Raw genomic sequence first — 27,655 nt, 5'->3', positions numbered from 1 at the left:
AAGACTTTCAAATGAACAAGAAGACAAGCTCTTGACAAGTTCAATTCTTATTCAAAGCAAAAGTAGTACAAAGAGGGAAAATGGGGGAGGGGGGAGGGGAATAGGCCTCTTATTTATAGATGGAGGAGCTATACCCACTCAAGGAACAACATGATGTGGGAAAACATTAGGAGAAATGCAGTTGCATAGAATTTTTGGGGCCTATAGTAGAGTGGAAATCTCATATTGCTTGATTTCTATATTCTTGAAGGGTTTATAAGGCTTTGTGCTTCTTTGTAGCTTGCCTAGGTTGTGTAGATGGGTGTATGGTCATGTATATTCTCTTCATGCCTCTCTAATTAGGCTTTTTGATATCTCTAATGAAGAGAGTTGAACATTAACTCTTAAATTGGGCTTTGACTTCCCTAATCAAACCCAATTTTAGCCCACTTATGTGTTTATTTTTTTACACTTAAGTCCAATACATTTTTCTACTCTATTTTATTTACTTTTATACATATTTACAAGGTTAAGAAAATTGAACAAGAAAATCAAATGTTACTCCACACAAACAAAAAGGATAGTCTTTTAAGACCTTCTTTCTTCTCATTTTGAGGCCTTCTTTCTTCTCCAATCTTTGTTAGAGGCCTAATATGACTCTTTCTGAGATGGTCTCCATCAAAATATGTCACTGAACTTCGATTATTTGAAAGGTATAACGCAGTTTTACCGAGATCGACTGTGGTCGCAAAAAAATGTTCTATATGAATTGTTACATAACAATAGGTATTTTTAGGTATCCTTAAATGATCCATTCATGGTAGTTTATGAGAGAAGAAGTAGTTTTTCATTCCCCTTTTTTGTGTAGTGGTACTTAGCATACAAGGTAGTATCATGTATCCAGGGTTTCGTGCCCTTAATTATCATTATGCATATAGGTCCCGCAATAAGAGGCACTCTTTTGGGATCAATTACTGTTTTGGGTGGAAGAAGTCGAGTCATGAACAAGTAATAGGTATCATAGAAATGCCATTTGGGTATTACCAAGATCTCGTGGACTTACGTTTGACACATTTTGACTACCTCAAGGATTGTATCAACCTTAGGGCCGAGTCATGAGTAGAAAGTGTTAAGTACAACTGAAGATTTGTAGAAAAGTTAGAAAACAAAATGAAAAGAAGACCGGGGAGTGCAATTGCGCAAATTATTGACACTAGAGAGTCAAACCACATGGGACATGGACTTGAAAAGTATGCATGATTTGCTTAGTATTCAAAGTGTCAGCTATGAATCATATTCTATGAAGAACCACTGAGATTAGTTCAGGGTAGAAACAGATTCTGGCATTTCTAGAGTAAGTGTACTATTTGGTTGAGCAAAGTCATGACAAATGATCTCTTTTTGTGCCGTTGAAAATTGCAGTAGAGTGAGAAACGGCACAAACAAAATGGTATAATGGCATAGGGAACAAGAGCCTCTGAAACGTTGATATTCATAGCTCTTTCTTTGCACTTATATAAACTATAAACCGTTTGGTGAAGGCACTACAAAAAATCGTGTAAAAAGTGGTGGTTTTAATATGACGGTTATTAATAACCGTCACAAATTTCAATATAATACGTCATTTGATTAACTGTCACAATTATCTTTCAAAATATGTCATTTTCAACCGTCACAATTATCCTTCAGAATAAAAACAATTTTTCCTTTCCTCATTATTCTCAATTATTTTTAAAAATATTTTTGGTAATCGAAATTAGTTTACTGTTAATTATTTTTGAAAATCTGGTTTAACTATTGGGAAACGAAAATTTCTTTCCTCTATCTGCCTAATCACTCAAACCTCTCACTTTGCCTAAACATGAAACCCTAAACGCTCTTCACGAACCCTCGTAGTCAAACCCTAAACGTTCAAACCTCTCTTTGCCTAAACACGGAGCCCACACCGCGAAACCCACACCTCGAAGCCCTTATTGTGAAGCCCTCATTGCGAAGCCCTTATGAACCCTCCTCACGAAGCTGTCACCGAGCTATACGAAATCCTTTTGCGATTATCCAAAATTGCCACCATCGGCACCTCCACGGAAGGATTTGTTCATTATCCAAAAACGACTTCCATTTCTACACTTTTTTGCATTTCAATCTAACCAATCCTATTTCATGTGGTGGCGCTGGAGGTAGTTGAATTTTTTATTGATCTTCTTTTCTATTATACTTTTGATTATAATGTATTGCGTCAAATATCAATGATATTTTACTTTTAACTATGAATGTAATTCTGTTTTTTTTTTATTAGCGAATTCCTACATACTATCTCATTTTTGTAAGATATATAATATTGTGCACATATTTCAGGCATGTAGTTTTCTTGTTTCAAGTCGTGGTGTTGTTGTTTCAGAAGAGCGAGAATTGGAGGAGAATGTTTTCTCAAATGGAAACTAGGTTGAGACACCATTTTTGTTTGAACAGGTTCCTTATTACTGTTTATATTTTTCTACTCTATAAAGTGTAAATTCTGTTACTAGTTTCTTTTTTATTTTTCAATTTATTCTAAATGGTTTATTTCACAAGAAATTACGCCTGCACCATCAAATCAATCTGGTTTAAGATTTATCAGTGGAATAATTTGTAAATCCAAGGTTCTTAGATTTGAAATGATGTTGTTTCGAGAGGGAATATGTTTTTCAATCAGGCACCAACTGATCCTATTTCAACTTAGATGATTATCTTCCTTATCAATTTAAAGAATATTGATCATTAGGCTGTAGTTTTGTTAATCTGTATTTAACATGCTATTACTTTCACCAATCCCTTTCCCAGTTTGTTTATTTCCTAATAATTTATTATTGCTCTTCCTGATGACCGATTCCTGTTTTTATTTTCAGGTTGAGAAAACTGTCTTTGTTGTGTTCTTCTATGGGGAGCTTCTTTGGAGAGCTTCTCTGGGGAGCAAGCAAGAATAAAGATCCTGAAAATTTGTGATGCATTTGGTGCAAACTGTTACCCTATCCCTGAAGATAAAAGTAAGCAGAGGCAAATAACATCAGAGGTATGTATGTCCAGATTAAGAACATTTTTTCCTCTTTGAATTAGTATGGAGTTGGTGAAGGCTTGGGCTTTTCACATTCTTTGAAATGCTTCTTTGAAGCATAAGCAAATGGCTTAGCCTTCAACACAACTTCAGCAAGTCTGTTCCCTCGTTCAACATTGGTAGGTATGTTGGAGCATAAAGCTTGGCTTTGCATACTACGAATCCATATTTCACATAGTTAAAGTCCTTAACTGTGATGCTCTATTTTCCATTGCTTTTAGTTTCACCATAAGCCTTAATGATGTTTCTTCCTGCTTTGCATTTAACCTCCACAGTAGCACCTGCATTCACCCCAAAATGCTTAATTCCAATTCATAAATCATAACACACACCAAGTTATCATTAAAGTGCAAGTTTTGTCAGATACCATATTATATTATATATTAAGAATCATTTAAAGTTTGATATATTAAGAATCATTTAAAGGTTGATATATAAAGTGTCTAGTTGATTATTTCTTAATGTATTTCAGGCATTAGCCGATTCTTCTAAATTATATTTATGTTTTTCTTTTCCTTTTTATGAAGACATTTATTTAGTATCTTTGTTTAATTTAAATACAGATACTTGCACATATCAATGTAGATAAATATATCATTAAAATTATAATAATTTAACGTGGATCGACCTTATAATTTGAAATGCCTATTAACCACATTATAAAACGTTCACTTGTGAAAGTGATTGAATTTTAAAAACAAAGACATTTCCATTATGGAAACGTAGAGTCTCCTAACCCCAAAAAGCGGCTGCTAATGAACATCAAAGAAGTAGGAAAGTAACAGTTTCATGGTAGCACAGTGAGCATTAATTGGAAGGCTTAAAGTAACTTTTTTCTGTTACAGTTCCTCTGTTGGTGGAAATTGTCTGAAATTCAATATTATAATATTGTTCAAATCCCACATCAGCTACAAATATATCATGTATTATAACTAATGTAGTCATTATAAGGCTTGGACACTCCTTACCATATAAGCCAATTTTGTGTGATGAGTTAACCCCTAATAACGAATTCTGAAATTGTATTTGAGTCCATTTTAGATCCGTTATATCACTCATGTTAGTCTACAATAGATGTTTATTTCTAGGCATGGGGAAATGTTGTTACTGGGTGACCCATATTTTTCCATGGTTTTGATATACAGGGCATGAGGGATGTGTTTAAATCTCACATTAAACTAGAGATATGACTAATGTAGTTCTTATAAAGCTTGGGCAGTTTCTCCTTTCAAAATGGTTTTGTGGATAAAGATAGCCCATAAGCCAAATTTCTAAGAAGAAATATCAAACTTTATCCTAATATCTATCTTGTTTCCCAATCCAAGAGGATTTCTTTTTGGCGCTCTTTAATACTTTCGTTCTTTAAATTGAAACCGTAGTGCCTTGTCCTTCAGGTTCTTAATGTTGCTTTATAGAATTACATGTTATTATTGTTGACTGAAAAATGGGAAGTTAGAAACCGTTAAAATTATTGGGTTTAGGTGTAGAGAGAAGAGAAAAAAGTATTGATAAAACGGTGACCCAAATTTAATGATTACTTGATTTCATATACTAATTAAATAAGGAAAGAAATCATGAAACATAAGAAGTATGGAAACCATTCTTAAGTGATATGTAATAACGCTTAAAAAAGGTGGACTTAAACCAAGAGAGACAAATAGTCAAGTAGTGTATAAAAAGATAACAGTAGAACAGTGTTATGGTTGGTGATACTACTCCTTTAGTTTATTTAGATTATTAGGTTTTAGATAGGGTAAAAAAGGAAAGGTAAAAAATGAGGTTGAATAATCTGAATTTAATATTGTGATAGACAAAGCAGTAACAAATATTAAGATGAATGCTAGATTCCTTAGTTTAATTGAATAAAGAATCAATATATAAGAGATATACAAGATATTCTGATAAGGTCTCACATCAAGTAGTAGGATGGTGTATTTAAGTGTTTGGTTTTCAAATCATATTCTAAAATATTATTAGATGCAATAGTTACCAAGGATATTTTTTTAGATATTATAATGGAGATTGTATGATTCTAATAGAAAATATAGTTTATGGTTACAAGTTTCAGCACGTCTTGCTGACTTAGAGGCAACTCTAGAAGCTGGAATTAGGCATCGGAACAAGGCTCTAGCTTCTTGATCCTGCCTGTTGACTATAACGTTGGAGCTTTGCCTCGTCAAACTTGGATCGACGTGTGCGCCGCGTCAACCTCCGTCCTTCACCGCGATCCACCTCAAGAACCTGCAAAAGAACAGAACGGCGCAGCTGCGGCCGATCGCACTCCAACGCCCAAGTCAATGACTGAACCACCAAATACTAAGAATAACACTCAAGAACTCTCAAGGAACCGTGAACCAGTTCTCTCTTAGTATACTCAGGAACTCACAAGCGTAAAGAAGACAATCTGAACGTGCGTACCTCAGAAGTTCGTTGGGAAACCCTTATATACCTGGACACTTTCTCTCTCCTGGCAGTTACACATCTGGACACGTGGCTCGCATCCAGCTGTACACGTGCCATCATCTGGAGCCTCCTTGACTTGGGCGCTGCTTCTGACTCTCTTTTGGCTAAGTTACTTATGCATGATACTACTCAGTGCATAGTTGTCTTGGAGCGCGATCTCTACTGGGATTGGCGAGTTAGGGTGCCTTCGTATACACCTTCCCTGTGGTCTCGCCGGCCGCCTTCATGATCTGCACCGCCTCTTTCACCGTGTATGCTCAAGCAAGCTGTCCCCCGACCTCATCCTCTGGCCAGCTGGGAAATGTCTATCTGCCTTCATCTCCGGCGATGTCCTTGTTTCGGCGACCTCTGATCACTTGGTCGCCTGGGCTTACATCTGGCGACTTCATCTTTAACCCGGTGACCGCCGGTTCTGGTGTGCTAGAGATCGGAGCACGCCAACTTAATAACTGGCGACTACACGAGCCCCCCGACCTCCTTCCCTTCTACCAACCCGGCGTCTCATCAACACGCCTATACAGTGGCTTGATGCCACGTCATCACTTCCGATTACCAGGGCGGTACACAAGCCCCCCAGTCTTAAGCGAAGACTTGTCCAGCGAAAAGACTAAAGGAGTCACGTCAATACCGATCTACGTGGCGCTGGCGCAAAATTCCAAGCGGTTGTACTTTCTGCTTTCCTGACGCTCCACCAAACACTCCTCCAATCGCTCGACACGTGGCTTCATCAACGGTTACCTTTAATTGCTGTTTGCGCTTCTCAAACCCATTCGAAAAACCCTTAAACCCATTTCACTTCACTGTTCTATCACTTCTTCGTTTTCTCAGACGCTTCAACTTTCTCCTGCAAAAGCTCACGACGCTCTTCAACCTCCTGAATCCTCAACTTCCTTCATCGCTCTTCCGATTACAAAAAGGTACTCCCTTTACTTCTTCTGCTGATTTTTCCTGCATTTTAACCGATTCGCATCATCCATTAACTGTCTGGTGCATACGTTGTAGGCTGTTTCTTCTGTTTCTCCTTTCTCGTAACTTAGGCCTTCGTCTTCGTTACAACGAACCTTCGTTCGTTCGTTTTTCACCCTTCCTTCACGATCGAGTCAGCCTCTGCGAACCCTGATCATCTTTTCTTTTCTTTTTCCTTTGCAGCTTCCGCGATGGCTCGCTCAAAGATCACCCCAAATCCTCCTCCCTCGTCACGAAACCCTTCATCTCAAGCACACAACCCACCGCGAGCACCTGGTGCTTCTTCTTCTCAGGCTGAGAGGCCTGCACCCTCCCGTTCTAACCTGGCTCAGGCTACTCCACCTGTCGCCGGAGGAGCCTCCGTTCCTTCCCCAGACTTCAAAAAATTATACCCATGGGCCACCCCGACCTTGTTGAAGGAAACCTCCTCTGTAAACTCTGCTGGGGCAGTTCTTCGATTGAAGAAAGGGGACGAGCCTCACCTGTCGTTCCACAAGGAGCATGACGACAAGATGGTGGTGCTACCTTGCTCCCCCGACATGCCAGTGTGCGCCGATGACAAAGGGAACAACGGTGGGTTGTTCTGCTTCGTCTACACCACTTTGTTCAAGAAGGTGAAACTTAGGTTTCCCTTCACTCGTTTTGAAAGGGAGCTTCTTACCGAGCTCGACATCGCCGCCGCCCAGCTCCATCCCAACAGCTGGGCGTTCGTGCGGGCGTTCCAGATCATGTGCGACCATCTGGGGTTGCCAGCATCATTGGACGTCTTTCTCTTTCTTTTTGAAGCCAAACACCCAGGAGATCGCTGTGGGTGAGTCTTAATGGGATTGCTGGGAGGTCAATCCTCTCTATCTTCCAGCAATCTTACAAAGACTGGAAGGGAAAGTTTGTCCAGGTGCGCCCAAACGACAAGGACGCCTCACTGCTCGACGGCTTCCCCTTGTATTGGGTAAACAAGGGGACTAAAGAGTCCAAAGGCAGCTTCAGGAGGCCAAGGAGTCCGGACAGCATGGGTGCTTTGGACAAGGATCTGTGCTTCTTCTGGAAAAGCGTGGCAGACGCCAACATTACCTTCCTCACCACCACGCTCATCTCCTTCGAGTTCTTCGAAGATCAACTCGAAGTTCGCATAGGTTAGAACTCACCTCAACGTCTAAGTCATTACCTCGACATTACCTCTGCTAACTGCTTCTGGGCGTCTTGTGTGTTGTGCACAAGACTTTGGTTTTATTTTCTGCATCTCTTATCTGCTTTTGTTGCATACTGACTTATGCGTTTATCTTTCTTTCTGAGCTGACCCATGTGTCTTGGCATTATGCAGATCGTATGTTGGGCCAGGGAAAGCTTGCTGAACTGAGGGCGCTCGCCCGAGCCCACGGGTTGGCATCGGGTTCCCAGACCGTGCCAAACTCAGTGGTGGAGATCGCCGCTGCACAGGGCAGATCGCCACCCAAAGACCCAACTTCCTCTGAGGCCCAGCCCGCCAATCAGCGCAAAAAGCTTATCCTCAGGAAACCAAAGAGGAAAACCCCTCAAGTGGTTCACGAGGAAGAAGAAGAAGATGATGAGGCGACTGAAGATGGCCTTGTCACCAAGAGGAAGAGGGTGGCGCCTTCTTCACCATCTGCTCCACCTCCTCCTCCGACATCAACACCACCTTCCACCCCCGCTCCACCTCCAACGTTGCTTCCTCCACCAGCTCCCACCTCGCCAGTCCAAGCGGTTCCACTGGCGTCCGCACTTCCTGTGGTTGAGGCCACCGAGCCTAACTTCATGGAGAACCCCCCGAGCGCCTCCACACCTTATGTATCAGCTGGAGGGGGTCCTCCTTCAAATGCTTCAACTGCAAAGGCCGCACCAGCCGGGGATGAAGGTGCTCACAACTCTCCAATCCTTATCACTGAATCCCCAACGTTGCCACCACGCCAAGAAGCGCTCATTCCACAACCAACTCAAGAAGGTGGCGGCGAGAACCAACAAGAAGCCCCCCCGGTGCCTCCACAAGCAAACCTCTCTCTTGAGGTCAACAGGGTGTGGGAGCCCTTTTCAGCAAAACTGAAGATGATGGCGGAGGATTTCCCCTCCATCATATCCAAAGCTGTGGAGAGTTCCACCAAGAAGCTCCAAGATGACATCTTCACACTCCGAGCGGAGAATCGCAGCATAAGGATCGAGGCGGAGAGGTTATCTTGCAACCTAACACTCGCCGAAATCGAACACTCCCGAGTTGAAGATGCTATGAGCACCGAGCTCCGGGTGGCACGCAAGGAGGCCACCGATCTACGCCATAAGGTGCAGCTCTTGGCTCAAAAGAAGATTGAGCTGGAGAGCAAGCTGGTACCTTATCGCGTCAAAGTGGCTGACCTGGAGGCGTTGATCAAAGCTGACGCCGCCAAGGTAAAGAAGCTCGAACAAAGGTCAGCCGATCGGGAGGTCTTCTTGGGGAAGGTGGAGAAGGAGAGAGACGACACCGTGGCCAAGCTCGCTGAAGCCAACGAAGAGAACGGGAAGATCGCCGCAGAGGTGGCCCAGGTGCAGGCAGAATCCAAGAAGGTTACTGACGACCTTCTTCAGGCTCGGGAAACAATTGAAGAACTTAAGAAACAAGCTGAAGAGCTGAAACAGCAGAACGAGGGGCTAAAGAAACAGATCGAAGAACTTGAGCTGAGCTCTGCCCAGATTCTTGCAGCTGGATTCGAGCCGCCCGGGAACAGTTCGCCTGCCTGTACCCCGACTTGGATCTTACCATGGTGTCTCTTAACAATGAGGTGGTGGACGGGAAGGTTGTTCCCTCTGAAGATTGATTGCTTCCCTTCATCCACGATTCTTATGCTTTCTCCTTACACATAATTGTAATAGATTTTCCTTTTTTCTGTATATGTACCTTGAACTGATGTTTACTTTATGATAAAGCCTTTGCGCTTCTTCTTATAACTTCTTTGTCTGCTTCATCTCTTCTTGTATAATTTACTTCAAAAAAATTAACTTAGTAATTTCGTAAGCGCAAATGTATACTTAACTGCTTCGAACCGCCGACTTTCGAACAATAACACTCTAACAACTTGTAATTTCAAGGTAATGAACCTTAGCGTAAAATCGCTCTTCAAATAACGAACTTCAACTCAACTAATGGCTTAAGACACCACTCATCTGATCTGCCTTATCAAAACGGGTCTTTGACTTTCTTGCCATTGCTTGAATTTCTCCTGGTCGCCAAAGACTCTTGGCGATATCAGCTTCCTCTTGCTTTCTCAACTTGGCCATTGTTCCTTTATCTGGGGGTAGAGGCACCTTTCGGATCCTTCTCTACCTCCCTGAGCTTCAGAACAAGAGATCGGGTGGCTAGGCGTTCTCTTCGAACCTACCTTAGCCACCCTCCAAACTTCTTCCACCCTTTACACCATACCTGAACTCGTTCAAGACGAGAAGGATTTTATCTTGCCTGAACTCGCTCATTGGCGAGAAGGTCTTTAACTCGCCTGAACTCGCTCATCGGCGAGCAGGTCTTTAACTCGTGCCTCTACATTGCCCCAGGGGTTACATCTCCTCTCCCCCAGAAACACTGAGGACTTTTTGCTGGTGCCTCTACATTGCCCCAGGGGTTACATCTTCTCCCCCCCAGAAACACTGAGGACTTTTCACTGGTGCCTCTACATTGCCCCAGGGGTTACATCTTCTCCCCCCCCAGAAACACTGAGGACTTTTCTCTCTTCCTCGCCTGCACTCGCTCGACGGCGAGGAGGTCTTTATCTCGCCCAGAACGCGCGAGGGCGTTGAGGTCTTTTAACTGGTGCCTCCGATCGCCGAAAGACGATGAGGACTTTAACTTTAAGTGGTGCCTCCGATCGCCGAAAGACGATGAGGACTTTAACTTTAACTGGTGCCTCCAATCGCCGAAAGACGATGAGGACTTAGAAACCTTTTAGAAAGCATGCAACATATCTTTAACTTGCCTTAAATCACATATAAGTGACAAGGTCTTTCTTCAAAACTTTCGGAAAACAACAAGCATGCAATCTAAAACAACTTTAAGCTTCGAAAACTCTTCTTTATTGGGTGGCCTCATTAAAAACCCTCCTTAGGGAAAAAAGAGTGCCCCCTTCAAACTTGTCTTAACAGAAACATTGTAATATAACTTCGTGTTTGTCTTTACTTACAAAGTTCTCAACTGTAATATAACTTGAGGTGCGTGGCGTTCCAAGTGCGAGGAATCGCCCCTCCTTCCAATGTTTCTAAGCGGTAGGCGCCGTTCCCGAGCGCCTCGGTTATTCTGAACGGTCCCGTCCACTTAGGGGACAACTTATTCTCCATCTCGTACTGGTGGGCTTTCCTCATCACCAGGTCGCCTTCCCTGAACTGTCTTGGCATCACCTTCGAGTTATATCTTCGTTCAATCCTTCTCTTCACCGCCTCAGCTTTCAATCTCGCCTCTTCCCTGACCTCATCCAGTAGGTCCAGGTTCAACCTTCTCTCTTCATTCGAGTCTTCCTCCACGAAGTTCTGGAATCTCGGCGAGCTCTCCTGGATCTCCACTGGAATCATTGCGTCGCACCCATAGACCAAGCTGAACGGGGTCTCATGGGTTCCTGACTGCTCGGTGGTGTGGTACGCCCAGACTATACGGGGTACCTCCTCAGCCCAGCTTCCTTTGGCTTTCTCTAGCCTTCTCTTCAAACCTCTTAGCAACACCCGATTGGCGGACTCTACTTGGCCATTCGTCTGAGGGGTGCTCGACGGATGCAAACACTTGTTGAATTCCCACCCCTTCGCACAGCTTCTTCAACAGGTGACTTGCAAACTGAGTCCCATTGTCCGACACCAGGCGCTTGGGCACATCAAACCGGCACACAATGTTTTTCCACATGAAACCTTCGATCTTGTGTGCGGTGATCTGGGCCACTGGTTCTGCTTCGATCCACTTGGTGAAATATTCAATCGCCACCACCAAGTACTTCATCTGCCTGATCGCCAGCGGGAATGGTCCCAGGATGTCGATTCCCCATGTGTGAAACGGCCAAGGACTGTAAATCGACTTCAACTCCTCAGGAGGCGCCCTATGCCAATCAGCGTGCTGCTGGCATTGCTTGCAGCACTGCGCATACCTCTTGCAATCTTCTCTCATCGTTGGCCAGTAGTAACCTGCACGGAGAGTCCTTGCGGCCAGAGCTCGACCCCCGACGTGGCTTCCGCATATCCCCTCATGGAGCTCTGCCATAATTCTTGTGCATTTCTCGCCATGCACACATTCCAGGAGTGGGTGAGTGAACCCAAACCTGTACAACTCGCCATCAATCATTGTGAACTTGCTAGAATTCTTCTTTATCTTCCTAGCCTCCGTCGGATCCAGCGGGAGAAGGCCATCTGCCAGGCACCGCTTGTACTGTGTTACCCAGGTGTCTGGCTCATGGGTCGTGCAGACCTGCGTCATGTTCACCTTCTCTTCCCGACACGCTCTTATTCTTGGCGACCTCAAGGTCTCTTGAGTCAGGGATCTGTGACTCCTCGCCGCTTTCTCCGTCGACTTGCTTATCTGAAGAACCAGGTGATCTGCTACAAATGCTCTCGGCATCTTCAGAGTTTCTTGAATCATCGTCCTCTGCCTACCCCCCTTGCCCGAACTGGCGAGCTTGGCTAGCAAGTCAGCTCGGGCATTCTGCTCCCTGGGCACATGCACCACTTCAAAGGAGGCAAAGGAACTCTTCAATTCCTGTACATACTCCAGGTAAGCCTTCATTTGTGGATCTTTAGCCTGGAACTCGCCTGTTACTTGCCCCGTGACTAGCAGCGAGTCACTCTTTGCCATCAGCACCCTGGCTCCCATCTCCATGGCCAGCAAGATACTGGCGATCAGCGCCTCATATTCTGCTTGATTGTTGCTGGCCTTGAAGGCAAACCTCAAAGATTGTTCAATCAGCACGCCGTTGGGTCCCTCCAAGATGACTCCAGCACCGCTACCCTGCTGGTTCGACGATCCATCCACTGAGAGTACCCAACGGAAGTCATCCCCTTCAACTCGTGTCGCTTCAGATGAGAGCTCGACCACGAAGTCTGCGAAGATCTGCCCCTTGATCGGGCCTCGGGGCTCATACTTAATATCAAACTCCGACAGCTCTACTGCCCACTTCACCATCCTCCCAGCAACGTCGGGCTTCTTCAAGACCTTCTGGATGGGCAAGTCGGTCATCACCAGTATCGTGAAGCTATGAAAATAGTGGCGCAACCTCCTCGCCGAAAATACCACAGCCAGCGCAGCCTTCTCCAGGGCCTGATATCTCGTTTCGAGACCCTGCAGCACCTTACTAACAAAATAAATAGGCTTTTGAGCCTGCTCTTGGTCTTGGGCGAGCACCGCACTCACCGCCCTCTCAGTTACAGCAAAATACAACCTGAGAGGGGTTCCCACCAGCGGTTTGCACAAAACCGGCGGGCTCGCCAGATACTCCTTCAGCTTGACGAAGGCTTCCTCACACTCCTTCGTCCAGGAAAACTTGTTATTCCACCTTAAGCACTGAAAATATGGATGGCCCTTCTCTCCGCTAGCCGACACGAACCGAGACAGGGCGGCCATCCGACCTGTAAGCTGTTGTACTTCCTTCACAGTGGCTGGGCTCCTCATCGCCAAGATGGCGGCACACTTATCAGGGTTGGCTTCTATTCCTCTCTCAGTTAAGAGGAAACCCAAGAACTTCCCAGCCTCCACGCCAAAGATGCACTTCTCCGGATTCAGCTTCAACCTAAACTTGGCGATCGTGGTAAATAATTCCTCCAAGTCCGCAACGTGCTTGCTTTTCTCTGGCGAGGTCACGACCATGTCATCCACGTACGCTTGCACATTCCTTCCCAGCATCGGTGCAAGTACTCGATCCATCAACCTCTGGTACGTGGCCCCCGCATTCTTCAGCCCAAAAGGCATCACCTTGTAGCAGTAGCACGATCTCTCGGTCATGAAGGCAGTCTTCTCTTCATCCATGGGATGCATCTTGATCTGGTTATACCCCGAGAAGGCATCCAAGAAACTCAACAACTTGCACCCTGCAGCACTATCCACCAGGGCGTCTATGCTTGGTAAAGGATATGAGTCCTTTGGGCAAGCCTTATTCAAATCGGTGAAATCGACGCACATGCGCCATTTCCCGTTGCTCTTCTTCACCAGTACGACATTGGCCAACCAATCAGGGTACTACACTCACTAGCCTTATTCATAGATTATTGGACTATAATAATAAATAAATCCATTGTTTTAATTAATATTCTTATAATTGGGTTTATTTGGGCCTTAACTATTATTATTGTTAATTTTGTGTTTTTAGAGTAAATTATCCGGAGGAAGCATCTACCTTTGTGAATGGGCCAAATATGCAAAAGTCCAAGTTGCTTCTTGAACCAAAACAGAAAACAAATTCTGAGGAGAAGAAAGAGAAAATAAAATCTACAATATCTCAGAAACAGAATTGGAAGCAAATCTTCTGCAAAAATACAAGAATTATGGAAAGATAGAAACTTGGAAACGGTTAACAAAATATAAACTACAATATTCTCTCAAGATCCTTGGAGCAGAAAAGCCTATAAAAGGACACAAGCATCAAGGAGAAAAGGGAGAGCTTCATAGGGTTTTCTTAGTTTATTTTCTTCTTAGTAATTCTTTTGTTTTGCCTCCGCATGGAAGGCTAAACCTTTTTGGTTGATTCTTTTGTAATTCCCCATTGAGTTATGAGGTTTTGTTCAATAAAAGTTTCGATTTTTAATTCTCTATAGCAGTTGTTTTTATTGTCTAATCTCCTGGAAAACTGGTTTTCGTGAGAGGTTGTACTTGAACGCATGATTGAGAGTCTTCCTTATCTTAAACTTTAGTTTCTTAGTTAGTTCGCATTGTTCTAATTAATTTCTTGGGTGCATGATTCAAGGGAGAGGAGGTAAGCATTCCCATGGAGTATACGCATGGAACAAAGTGGGTATTGATTAAACCAGTAAACGCATGCTTTACTGGTGAGTTTCAGTTGAATCAGATCGGCGCATGTTCAATCTGGTTTAGCTCTGTTGGAGGATTGAGAAAAGATTAATCTTTAGAGAACCTGTGAAGAATTCAATGGTGGAAGAACTTGGGATCAACCGCTTTTTATTTGTTATTTTAATTTTTTTTTTTATATTTTCTGCACAACTATCTCAAACCCCCTTTTTATCTTTATTGTTATTGCTAACTTGTATTGTCTGCAGATAGATTTTAAACCCTGATCAACTGATTTTACTATTGGATTCGTTGGGAGACGACTTGGGGACATTTGTCCACAATTATACTATCATCTCTCTAGTGTTAGACAAGTCTACGCTAGAATCATATTAATTTGACAGCAAAACGACAGCTATCAAATTTGGCGTCGTTGCCGGGGAATTCAATTTGATTTTGGTTATCAGGTTTTTCTTTCTTATCTGCATAATTTTTTTTTCCCAATTTTTTTTTTCTGCATATTTAACCTTTATTTTCTTCCTTTTAGTTTTTATTTATTTATTATAGCAATAAAAAAAACGAAAAATAAAATTAAGAAAATAAAAAAAAATAAAAAATCTAATATTTAGGATATCTGTTATTTTATTTTATTTTGATTTGTTTTTATTTTCTTTATTTATATTTTTATCTTTATTTTGTTTTGATTTGTTTTATTTTCTTTCTTTATATCTTTTATCTTTATTTTGTTTTGATTTTATTTTATGTCATATATCTTTTATCTTTATTTTTTTATTTTATTTTATTCCTTTATATCTTTTATCTTTATCTTATTTTTCTTTTATTTTATATATTTTCTGTTTTTAGTTATTTCTTTTGTTTTGTTTTGTCATCTTTATTTATTTCTATTTTTGTTTTTGTTTACTGTTTTTATTTTCTATATTTTATTTATTTTTACATAATATTTTTTTTCTTTTTTCTTTTTTTCTCTCTAACTATTTTTTTTAAAGCATTAAGTGTAACATTTGCATTAGTTTTTATTTTTATAGGATTTTGCATTTAGGGTAGACACTTCAGTTGCTTCTCTTTAAGTTTTTAAATTGAAAGCAATTCAGGGAAGACTCTGGCTAGGAAAGACTTGGTTTTTAAGTTTGTCCGCTTGTGACTCACCTCTCTTTCCTGGGAGTTTACTTGGTTTGCTTTTCAATTAAAAAAAAAAGTTTGCTCTGAGGCGTCTAATAGGTGTTGGTGTCCATTACATATCTCCCCTGTTTTCAATTCTAAAATGGAAAGGAAATTAGCTGAACAAATTTACAATTATGATAATCATTGTGAGCCATATTTGAAGCAATCTTCACAGTTTTATAAGCAATTTTTACAGCAATGTGAACCCTACTCTCAACAGCCTCAAAATTATAATTCATATTATCAACAATGTGAGCAGCCTTTGCAACAATGTGAACCCTACTTTCAATCGCCTCAACATTATAATTCATATTATCAACAATATGAACAGCCTCTGCAGCAATGTGAACCTCACTTTCAGCAGCCTCAACGTTATAATCCATATTGTCAACCATCTTATGAGCAACCTCAACAACAATCATATTATCAACAAAACTATTTTGATGAAAGTCAAACATCTTTTCAACCATTTGTGCAAACTGATAATACTCCTCATAATCTTGAAGAACCAACTTTAGAGGAGTTGATGAGGAAAATGACGGAGAGTAACACAAAATTTCAAGAATGGGCGACTGACAAATATCCAATTCAAAAGGAAGAACCAAGTCAAATAAAGGAGGTCAACATGAAATATGATCAAGAATGGGCGGCTAAAAAAATTGCAATTCAAAAGGAAGAACCAACTTTAGAAGAGTTGGTGAGGTGGATGGAGGAGATGAACATGAAATATGATCAAGAATGGGAGGCTAAAAAAATTCTAATGCAAAAGGAGGCTGATGTTATAGCAAGAAGAGAGAAAACTGATCAAATGATTGGAGAGATTGCAGATTATGTTCAAGAGATGAAATCACCTCATGATCCAAATATAACTCTTGATCCAGGCATTTATGGAATGTCTAACCTTGAAGCACCTACCTCTGCCATAAACACTCTAAAAAAGAAGTGGGGCATATCAACTGTTTTTAAAGTTAATCTGAATGATTTGCATGAAGTTGAGCTTGCTGAACCTAAGATTGCTACACCATTGAATGTTATTGTCCAACCTCTACTGATGGAGGAGAAATCATTGCTAAATCATGAGGGATTAAAAGTTGTGACATGTGAAGATCATTTAGTGCATCACATAAACACTGAGGATGAAAATGTGCTTGAGTTTCTAGGAGATTTTAACTTCTCCAATCCAATTAAATGTACAAATGTTGAGATAGAATGCACTAACTCTTGTGATGCAAGTCTTGATAGAGAAGTTGTTGATGCTGCTATACTTGCCGAATCTACTAAAAAAGATTGTGCACTAGCAGATGGCTCTGACATAGTTTTGGAGGTAATACAAGAAGAGGAAGAGCAGATGTTACCCATCCTTCAAGTAGACACTGCTGGTGGAGAAGAAGATGATATTATTCTTCCATCCTTAAAGCTTCAAAGAATACAACCTCCACTATTTAAGGTGAAGCCCATATCACTCATTCCATCATCTCCACTGGCTACACCTTCTACCATAATTGGAACGTTTGAAAGCAGCCTTTACCAGCCACCACCACCTCCTAACTTACATTTCATTCCATCTCCCACCCCAACTAGACCGTCTACTCTAGCTAGACTGTCTAGCCTTAGACCACCACCCTTAGACGATCCTCAAACAGCTAACCATATCAGATCGTCTATGATGAATAAATTTTTGTCTTCCATCTATACTCTAGAAAGTACCATCATCCATTCATGGAAGAAACTGTACCATTTCACACGCCCTCCAGACCTACCCCAGTTCCATCCACTATTTCAAGGCTTCTTCATCATAATATTTTTGTTACATAGTTTACCAAGGTACTGCATGCTTTGGTTAGATGCTCCAGCTAATAGTGTTTCTACACCATTGTGGATGAAGAGTCTTGGCTTATACTGTAGAGGGGATGGTTGAAACAGCTGCGACTGCCACTTCCCTCAAGCTGAATGAGGGAGTACTTCTTCTCTCACTTTTATTATACACATTTATTTATTGATTTTACATTCAGGACAATGTATGATTTAAGTGTGGGGGAGGAGAATCATAGTTTAGGATTTATCTTTTGTTGATTTATTTTTGTGTTTTTTGTTTTTTGTTTTAATTGTTTGAGTTTCTTTTTGCTTCTGTTAATAAATAATCTTTTTAGGATTGTCTAATGGCTGACATGTTTTATAATTCTTGAAAATCTTGGTTTCTTGATCTTTGTTGTTTGGATTTTCTTAAAAATTGATAAATAAGTTGGTTATGAGAAATTTTGGGTTGAATCTTTTGATAGAATGTCCCTAGTGAGTTTTGAGCCTTAATTGATATATCATTTAATACTCTTTTTAGTGTGTTTTTACTCATGTTTGCTTCTACTCTAGAACTTAGCTTGATTCTTTGTTTTACAATTGTGATTTACGTGCATGAATTGATATGATAGAGGCATTCTTTGTTTAAATTAACCCACTAGCCATATTAGCCTACCTTTATGATAATCCATTTGTTAGCCCTTTGAGCCTATAGCCTTTTTCTTATTTTTAACCCTCATTACAAGCCTCAAAACAGAAAAACCATGTTTGTCCCTACCTTAGAAGATAAAGGAGCTTTGAAATTATTTGGGAATAGGTTTTTGAATAAGTGTGGAGGTGTATCTCATTTTCATAGTTTACCTCTTCATTTTTAAAGAAAAAAAAAGAAAAAAAAATGGATAGAAAAAAAAGGAATACAACAAGAGAAAGAAACACAAAGCAAAATAAATAAAATAAGAGTGGATCCTCTAATAAATTGGATTGACTGTCTACTATATGAAAAAAAAAATATATCTTGAAATGAAAAGAGGAGTTGAATTGTCATAATACTTACACTTGTTTTTAGACCTATTCTTCATTGCTCCTTTGTTTTTCTATGGTTTTTAAGCCTATTTTCCCACTTTTACCTACCTTTACCTTAGCCTCATTACATCCCTTATGAAGACCTCTTGATCTTTGATTGCATGTTTTTTTTTTTATTGTTATGAATATTAGAGTCTTGCTAAGCATATGGTAGTCTTTGTCTGCATGGGTGCTGAGTGTAAATACAAACCCTACTAAACACTGAGAGTTGGAGAGTGTCTAGTGAAGTTCTGTCAATTTTGATTCAACCTTCGATTTCAATTACCTGCTTGTATATTAAAATATACAAATTTCCATTCACATTTTTCTTGATTCCTTGATTTCTTGAAATTATATCATGTTTGTCATTATGCATTCTTAGAATTTGCTATTTGTTATTTGCATTGTTTTTCTTTTCTTTTTAAACCTTAGAGTGTTTTGCCCAGGAGTGCAAAAGGATAAGTGTGGGGGTATTTGATGAGCATATATTTATTCACACTCACTAGCCTTATTCATAGATTATTGGACTATAATAATAAATAAATCCATTGTTTTAATTAATATTCTTATAATTGGGTTTATTTGGGCCTTAACTATTATTATTGTTAATTTTGTGTTTTTAGAGTAAATTATCCGGAGGAAGCATCTACCTTTGTGAATGGGCCAAATATGCAAAAGTCCAAGTTGCTTCTTGAACCAAAACAGAAAACAAATTCTGAGGAGAAGAAAGAGAAAATAAAATCTACAATATCTCAGAAACAGAATTGGAAGCAAATCTTCTGCAAAAATACAAGAATTATGGAAAGATAGAAACTTGGAAACGGTTAACAAAATATAAACTACAATATTCTCTCAAGATCCTTGGAGCAGAAAAGCCTATAAAAGGACACAAGCATCAAGGAGAAAAGGGAGAGCTTCATAGGGTTTTCTTAGTTTATTTTCTTCTTAGTAATTCTTTTGTTTTGCCTCCGCATGGAAGGCTAAACCTTTTTGGTTGATTCTTTTGTAATTCCCCATTGAGTTATGAGGTTTTGTTCAATAAAAGTTTCGATTTTTAATTCTCTATAGCAGTTGTTTTTATTGTCTAATCTCCTGGAAAACTGGTTTTCGTGAGAGGTTGTACTTGAACGCATGATTGAGAGTCTTCCTTATCTTAAACTTTAGTTTCTTAGTTAGTTCGCATTGTTCTAATTAATTTCTTGGGCGCATGATTCAAGGGAGAGAAGGTAAGCATTCCCATGGAGTATACGCATGGAACAAAGTGGGTATTGATTAAACCAGTAGACGCATGCTTTACTGGTGAGTTTCAGTTGAATCAGATCGGCGCATGTTCAATCTGGTTTAGCTCTGTTGGAGGATTGAGAAAAGATTAATCTTTAGAGAACCTGTGAAGAATTCAATGGTGGAAGAACTTGGGATCAACCGCTTTTTATTTGTTATTTTAATTTTTTTTTATATTTGATGCACAACTATCTCAAACCCCCTTTTTATCTTTATTGTTATTGCTAACTTGTATTGTCTGCAGATAGATTTTAAACCCTGATCAACTGATTTTACTATTGGATTCGTTGGGAGACGACTTGGGGACATTTGTCCACAGTTATACTATCATCTCTTTAGTGTTAGACAAGTCTACGCTAGAATCACATTAATTTGACAGCAAAACGACAGCTATCAGTACTGCACCTCCCTGATATGGCCTGCAGCGAGGAGTTTTTGTGTTTCGTCTCTAATCGCCTGGCTCCTCTCCTCGTTGAACTTCCTTCTCCTCTGCCGCACTGGTCTCACCAAGTTGTCCATCGCCAAATGATGGCACAAGAAGTCGGGATCGATCCCGGGCATATCCGAAGCGGACCACACAAACGCATCCAGATGCCACTCTATCACCTTGGCGATCTGGTCCTGGAGCTCGACCTCCAGAGATCTTCCCAGCTTGAAGATCTTTCCTCCGATCTCTCTCTCGAGCCACTGCTCGACAGGTTTTGGCCTAGTTTCTCTGGCGATCACCGCCTTGGCGATTCCCAGCTCCCTCGCTTCCTCAGGGCGATTCCTCGCCTCTTCTTCCTCCAGACCGGCGTTCCCCTCCCCCAGCTCAGCATCCACCATCACCACGTCTCTTCCGGCGGTCTCTTCTATTACCGTCGACCTGAGCTTCACACCAGGGGGCGGGGTGGTTGCCACGTCATCACTTCCGATTACCAGGGCGGTACACTTCTGTAGGAGGCCCTTTAACAATATGGATGGACATGGTAAGAATTAGCTTCTGAATACATTCTGGTTCCTTGTGATGTATTTGTAAGGCATTTCTAATACCTTATCAGCCTTTGCAAGGGATGCACATTTATTATGAACCAACAACTCTCATTCTTATCATCTTATGTTATGTAAGAAGAGAGAATACTGTGTATGATACACTGAATATGTTAAATTTTGATGTCACCAAAAAATGTCTTGTTGGAGAGGGCTGGTGCCTTGTATTTGCAAACATCTTTTCTTTATATTATCTATTAAAGAGATTGCATCTTTCAATTTTCTAGATTCAGGAGGCACTGCAACGTGCAACTTATGACAGCAATTCTGAGGTTGGCATAATATTTCATTTAATGGATGCACTGGAATCACCACCTACATATTTTAGGACCAATAGTCTCACAGGTCCATATCAGGAAATTGTTGATGCATACGGGTAAGCCTAATATTTAATATGTTTATTGTGGCAACACAATATGTTAATGGATTGAATGAGATTACCTTCTTCGAAGTAAGAAATGTTGGCAATGTGCTAGGTCATGTAAATAGATCAATGATGTTTTATTAATGTATGTTGAATGTAATGGGCTTAGCTCATAGTTTCTGTTATTCTATTATGTTATCCTGTTATTTTTTCTATCTATAAATAAACCATATGTGTGTATTTTACCAAAAGATCCAATTGGTGTCATATTTGGTAAGGAGCATCCGGGTCGAGTTAGAGGGCTATCATATGGAGCTTGTCCCAGCCTTGCTTTCAAAGGATCCACAACAAGGCTAAGTGGTATGAACCAAGCTTCCTCCAGTTCAACTTCGTTAAATGTGGAGGACAAGGTAACTCAAATGGAAAATGAGCTTGCAACTATGAAAAATCAAATGAACACTTTGCTTGCATACATTATTTCAAGAAAAGATGTTCCAGAACATTTTGCTGCAATGGCAGCTAATTTGGTTCATGCATCAACCAATGAGGTATTAATATATTTAAATATTTATTGGTGTCTTTTATTTTATAATTATAAACATACAAATTCATTTACTTAAAATTATTTACTTCAGGCATCGGATTATGGAAGTGGTGCTCCATCGCCTAACCTAATCAAGTAATAGGATCAAGTGCTGGAAGCAAAACTAATTAGGGATGTGTGTTTTAATTTTAAACTTGATTAGGGATGTATAAACTTTTGAACAATTATGTGTTGTAATTTTAAACTTGATTAGGGATGTATGAACTTTTTGTGTTTTAATTTTCAATTACATATAAACTTTTGAACATTATTATGTGTGCTTTAATTTTCAATGAAATGAATGGATGATTATAACTTTATACATTATTTTATTTTATTATGAAAAAGTGGTGGTTAAATTTTATAATTGTATAAAATAGATTATAAAAAAGTGGTGGTTAAATTTTATTTATTTAGAATTAAAATTACGCCAGTTAAAACCGCCATTACTTACGTATATTATGGCGTCAAAATATTCTTCAATGAATGTAAATTGCGACAATATAACTGACACTACTTATGTATATTATGGCGCCAGAATCTTCTTCAATAAATGTAAATTGCGACAGTTATAACTGACACTACTTACATATAAAAACTGTCACTACTTACACCATGTTTAAAGTGGCGGGTGTTGCGGCGGGTAGCGTAAAACCGCCACATTAAACTTTGTGGCGGCCAGTTCTATGGCGGTTTGGCAAACCGCCACAAGCGTATATTGTGGCGGTTATAAACGCCAGTTTATACGAAAATAACCGTCACAATATACACTTTTTTTTTGTAGTGACGACAATAGTGGTTCTTGTTATACATTGAGTGTAAATGAGACTCAGAATTTTAATGACACCAGCGCACCCTTTTGTTACCCACATCAATGGTAGTAAGATACCTATCAAGTAAGTGTTGGTTAGGAATCTGAGAGGAACATCCCTTCAAGTGAGACACAAAACTCAATTCAGATGTAAATTCTTCAATAAAGACGAAGGAGGATGGCGTTACATGAATGTCTTTTAAATAACATCGAGGTAACTTTCTCCCTTCCCACAACCGCTACCTAACCGCTACCATTACTGACCGCTACCATTACTGTGATATCTCTCCAACCGCCACCACCCTGCGACCTAACCGCTACCACCGCACGACCGCTTTGCTCGATTGCCACCACCGCCGCATTCGTTCGGAGAAGACGCACCACCTCCGCGCACTCCACAGAAGATGCAAAGTGAATCCAATACGAAACGAATCGTGAAACCTAAAGAATGGAGGGAAGTAAAGCAAACGTCACGGTGAGACGCGGAGGCCATGGTCCTGGTCGAAAGTCCCCTGGGATGTCAAATGACTTCACAACGTTTTTCTTCTCGGACTTCCCCAACGGATTTGGAGAGATGGATATGCTAAAAATATTCCAAATATGGGCAAGGGTGCAAAAAGTTCTCATCTCGCGCAGATTGAATAGGTGAGGTAGAAGATTCGGATTCATGAGGTTCTTTGATGTAAGGAATGTGGGGAAACTGGAGAGGGAGCTTGATCAAATATATGTAGGGAATAGAAAACTCAATGTGAACGTTCCGAAATATCGTCGGCACCAAGAAGTACGACCCAGGGTGGAGAGAACGGATGCTCATCATTTGAACATGGAAAGGCCCAAGTTTGAGCATATGAAGATAGGGGTTACAAGTGAAAACATACGTAAAAAAGGGAAGGAGGTATGGGTGGATAACAGGGAGAAAAAAATAGTTTGCAGACGATATTCGAGGCCTCGAACGAAGGGACTGGAAGGAAGTAGGCTTTAAAACACAAACCCTAACCTTGCCTTGGATGAAGAGTAGTGTAGTTGGCCATTGCATTGCGGGTTTGGGTTTCAAACAGCTGGAAGAAGAATTTGTAAGAGGAGGGTTGAATATGGTTAGAGTGAGATCCTTGGGGATAACCTAGCACTCCTAACACCTAGAGAAGGAGAAAACATGGAGGAGCTAATCAAGGTGAATAGAGAGTGGTTTGATAGTCTCTTTGAAAGTATCGAACCTTGGACTGTGTCAAGGGTAACGGGCCACAAAGAAGTGTGGGTAAGGTGCTATGGGTTACCGATCTCCCTATGGAATAAAGATTGCTTTGCACGAGTGGTCGGTGACGCAGCCACTCTCATCTCTATCGACAATGCCACATTGGTGTGGGAAAATTTACAGTTTGGTCGTCTGAAAGTTCGTTTAGGGATAGAACGTTATATAAGGGTGGCAAAGAAGATGAAGATTAACGGTCAGTTGCTTAGTATTTCTATTGTAGAGGAGCTTCCACTCTCCACAGTAGACCATTGCAAGGGTTGCCATCACCTCTATGAGTCTTCTGATAGTATCTCCTCATCAGATACCTATGTTGAAGAATTTATCTTTTCTGTGGAAAGTGGTAAGGAAGAGCACAGTCACAGGGCTGGGGAGGATTTTCGGTTAAACGGAAATGAGGTCGGAAAAGGGAAAGGGGTTGGTGAAGAAAAGAATAAGTCAAAGGTTCTAAAGGAGGAATCTTCTTCTTGCAACAGGGTGTGTCAGCGGAAAGGTGATAAATCTGTCATGGATGAGGAAATGCAGAAGCAGAAGGCTTATGAGGAACCTGGGCTTGTCAACTCCTTTGATCAAACCTGCGGTTTTACCTCTTACATACCCTGCACCCATGCTGATATGGCATGGGTTGTGGTGGACTTAGAAAACATGAATACTTTCAGAGTAAATGACGAGGTTTTGGGCCTAAGTAAGAAATTGGAGGCCCACGAAGTGGAGGGGCAGTCGGAAGCGAGACCTGGTGGATCCAGGTCAGGGACAAAGCTATTGGATTACGGACCGAAGAGTGACGAAGGTAACTGTTCGGATGGTAATGATGGTTCGCAAGGAGGGTCGAGTGTGAAGTCCTTACAGGAGGAGCGAAACGGAATGAAGAAGAGAAGCAAGTCTGGTAACACTGGAATGATGAGTGGGATGGTGAAGAAGAGCTTGGCACATACGGTGCTAAAAAACTGCGAGAAACCCTGCGAAGACGTGGAAGACGCAGTAGGGCAAGTGATGATGTGTGAAGGAGGAGCTCTCTCGCCAAACCCAATAGAGGGTGAAGCATCTGTGGGGAAATTCTCAAGAACCTATCAATGTCGACCCAAATTGAAAGGTCTGATGGAATTGGGAGAACTAAACTCTCATCCTAGGCGCTCCGCAAGACTACATGCAAAAATATCGCAGGCTGGTAGCTCTATTATGTTCAGGCAAGGTATGTCCTATGCGTCTTTATCTGATGGGGATATTGAGAACTGTAACCAACGGTTGTTTGTATCTGACCCGGTGGTGGAACCGTCAAAACTCTGGGAGATCAGTAATCGGCTAGGGATCAAGTGTCGTTGGGATCAACAAGAGGTTGTCAAGGAATATTCGTGTATGGAAACAAGAGACTTGGAGTTTATGGGAATTGTCGAGGAGGGTAAGAAAGATGGGTCTTTATGATTATAGTAAACTTAAACATTAGAGGTTTGGGGGGAGGCACAAAGACACGGTATATGAGACATATTATAGGAAGGGAGGGAGCAGATTTATGTAAAAGGGTTGGGATACCCCGTTTGTATCCCTCTTAATTTAATTTAATTCTTTGCTGATAAAAAAAAAAAACCTATTAAGTAAGTGAAATATGTAAGTGAAATATGGGGAAAATGTTGTAAGAGGTTTGAAATATTTTAAGAACATTCATACATCATGCGTGACAACTATACTGTGTACTTGAAGAACACAGCATGATAACTTTGTTAACATCCATTGACCGACACAATTAACTTCAATTTAGTAAAGATTAGTTTCAACCATCTACAGGGAAATGCAAGTTTAATAGGTTCTTGAAATTCTTTAAAGACAAACAACAAAACTACATAAACTTATTCATTAGTTCTCATCCATTAATTTCTGAAATCAGAAGTAAAAAACACAGGATGATGAATTTCAAAAAGCAACAGCAAATGGGAATTGGTTTGATCCCCAGGTTCGTTTGTATGAAGAGCATCTGTAAGGAGATGTCAATTCATTAAATATATCAAATATATCTCCATACCTTAAGGGATTAAGCTCTAGCTTTCAACAGAAGATAATCCGGACAACAAAAGGGAAAAAACGAAATGAAAGTTTAGTTTAAGTACAAACAAGCAAAGTGGGGTGGCTAGAACTGTTTTGGAAATTTTGGAGACTTAGTAGCCTGGTGGCTTGTAGGCAATGAAACTGATGCACTGCACTTGACGAACGTTGTCAAATCCAATGATACGGATGAAACCATCGGGATGAGCAGTCTGAGCCTCGTAAAGCTCCTTCAACACCTGAGAAGAATCAGTGCACCCAAACATAGGCAGCTTCCACATCGTCCAGTACCTTCCATCATAGTATCCAGGTGACTTGTTGTGTTCACGGTACACGAAACCATGCTATCAACACACATCAACATCAAACACAAACATCAACATCATTCATTCATTCATTCATTCATTCATAAATTAACCATAATAACCCTTTCAATTCAATTCAACAAATTCACCTCCAATTCGAATTCCAAGCACGGAACCCATCCTTTCCGAAGAAGGTAGTCTACTTCCTTTGCCAATTGTTCTTTTGTCAGGGGTGGCAGGTACGAAAGAGTCTCGAACTTCTTCTTCCCAACTGTTGGCCACACCTACTCATTTCATTTCCATCATAATTCAGTTAACAAACTAACTAACCAACCAACTTCCAAATCTTCACATTTTCCTATCACATAAATATCTTCTCTTACCTGAATGCATTGCACTCTTCCACCGTTGTTCGCAACGGAAGTAATATCATTGTTCATCTTCCTGCTTGGGAACCCTCCCAGGGACTTCAGCCCAGTGAAAGGAGCCACCATACCGGCACCGGCACCGGCACGGTTAACGGTCGTCACAGCGGGGGAGGAGATCATTGAAGAAGCCATTTCCTAACTTCTGAATTACTTCTTTCTGCTGCTATATTGCCTAGCTTCTGCTTAAACTGGCTATATATAATAGTGTGATTTGTGGAGTACTAACCCAATGGTGTGAAATGGAAGGGATTGGTTGCTGAGATGTTACAACCGTTGGATTCTATAAGTGATGACATTACAGCATATTGACCACACGAGTGAGGAAAATTTTGAAAGGTAGCCTTATCGTTTGGTACCATGTGGAAGTGACACGTGGAGGAGGCTCCTTTATCTTATCTCTTCCTTGGAAGAACGTAAATGTGTGATGGTGGTGGAGTTGATATTATTTGTGAGTAGTTTGCCCTTTCTTCCCATTCCATATTTGCCTGACATATTATGTGATCATTATTTCTCATGCATGTTTTTTTTACTACTCGTGCATGTAAGAGTTGCCCCTTTATTACAGTAATGTTTTATATTTTAAAGGCGAACTTGTATTGGAAAAATATCAAGAGAACCTTATCAACTGACAGTTTTATCCCTTTTGGTGGGTAGCTAAAAATCATGCTTCATTCACCTTGGAGTCCTTTTAGTAAAACTCAAAATGTTCATTAGAGTATTTGTTAAGATATGTTTGAAAGTAACTGTAGCAAAGATAGGCAAAATGTGTATATGGTGTAGAAGGGTTGGTAGATGATGGGCTTATCATGCTTGGTTGATTAATGGCCAAGCATACATCGAAGATATAATTTGGTCATAACTAATGCACTCGACCAAACAATGTACAACAACCTTACCTTAAAAGTGCATTGCATGAGATAACAGTAATAAAGCACAAATCAAAAGTCAAGTATTACATAAAAGGTTCAAAGGGTGTGACCCTCATAATTTAATCTAGCAAAATATGATTTTCTGCCAATAACTTCAAATTTTGGTTGTGAAAGTTTATGATTATTACTAAAGAACAGAAATAGTGTTTTAGATGAA

The 27,655-nt window shown here is 40.6% G+C and overlaps 1 protein-coding gene and 1 long non-coding RNA gene across 3 annotated transcripts; one reads left to right on the top strand and one right to left on the bottom strand.

Moving 5' to 3' along the window:
* Nucleotides 1–1,807: 1,807 nt before the first annotated feature.
* LOC137837207 (uncharacterized) lies at nt 1,808–22,007 on the top strand. Of its 2 annotated transcripts, none has more exons than XR_011085392.1 (5): nt 1,808–2,156; nt 2,335–2,421; nt 2,865–3,028; nt 21,020–21,704; nt 21,792–22,007. It is a non-coding gene; the product is annotated as an uncharacterized lncRNA (long non-coding RNA). The 2 variants fall into 2 exon arrangements; XR_011085391.1 differs by having other exon boundaries at nt 2,335–2,448.
* Nucleotides 22,008–25,634: 3,627 nt separating this feature from the next.
* LOC137837206 (ribulose bisphosphate carboxylase small subunit, chloroplastic 1) lies at nt 25,635–26,921 on the bottom strand. The gene is made up of 3 exons (XM_068646135.1): nt 26,525–26,921; nt 26,291–26,425; nt 25,635–26,180 (listed from the first exon to the last, which is right to left on the bottom strand). The coding sequence occupies exons 1-3, from the start codon at nt 26,699–26,701 to the stop codon at nt 25,950–25,952; spliced, it is 543 nt and encodes a 180-aa protein (XP_068502236.1). The 5' UTR covers nt 26,702–26,921; the 3' UTR covers nt 25,635–25,949.
* Between the last annotated feature and the right edge of the window lie 734 nt (nt 26,922–27,655).

Source organism: Phaseolus vulgaris, chromosome 4, assembly GCF_000499845.2.
Source record: "Phaseolus vulgaris cultivar G19833 chromosome 4, P. vulgaris v2.0, whole genome shotgun sequence".
Classification (NCBI taxonomy): Eukaryota; Viridiplantae; Streptophyta; class Magnoliopsida; order Fabales; family Fabaceae; genus Phaseolus; species Phaseolus vulgaris.
Note: the sequence above shows the minus strand (reverse complement) of the source record. Positions and strands in the feature narration are given on the sequence as shown.

Coding starts and splice junctions, on each gene's coding strand:
- LOC137837206 (XM_068646135.1), bottom strand. CDS start 26,701: ATGGCTTCTTCAATGATCTCCTCCCCCGCTGTGACGACCGTTAACCGT. Junction 26,426..26,524: donor GAAGAGTGCAATGCATTCAG/GTAAGAGAAGAT, acceptor TGAAATGAGTAG/GTGTGGCCAACAGTTGGGAA. Junction 26,181..26,290: donor GCTTGGAATTCGAATTGGAG/GTGAATTTGTTG, acceptor GTGTGTTGATAG/CATGGTTTCGTGTACCGTGA.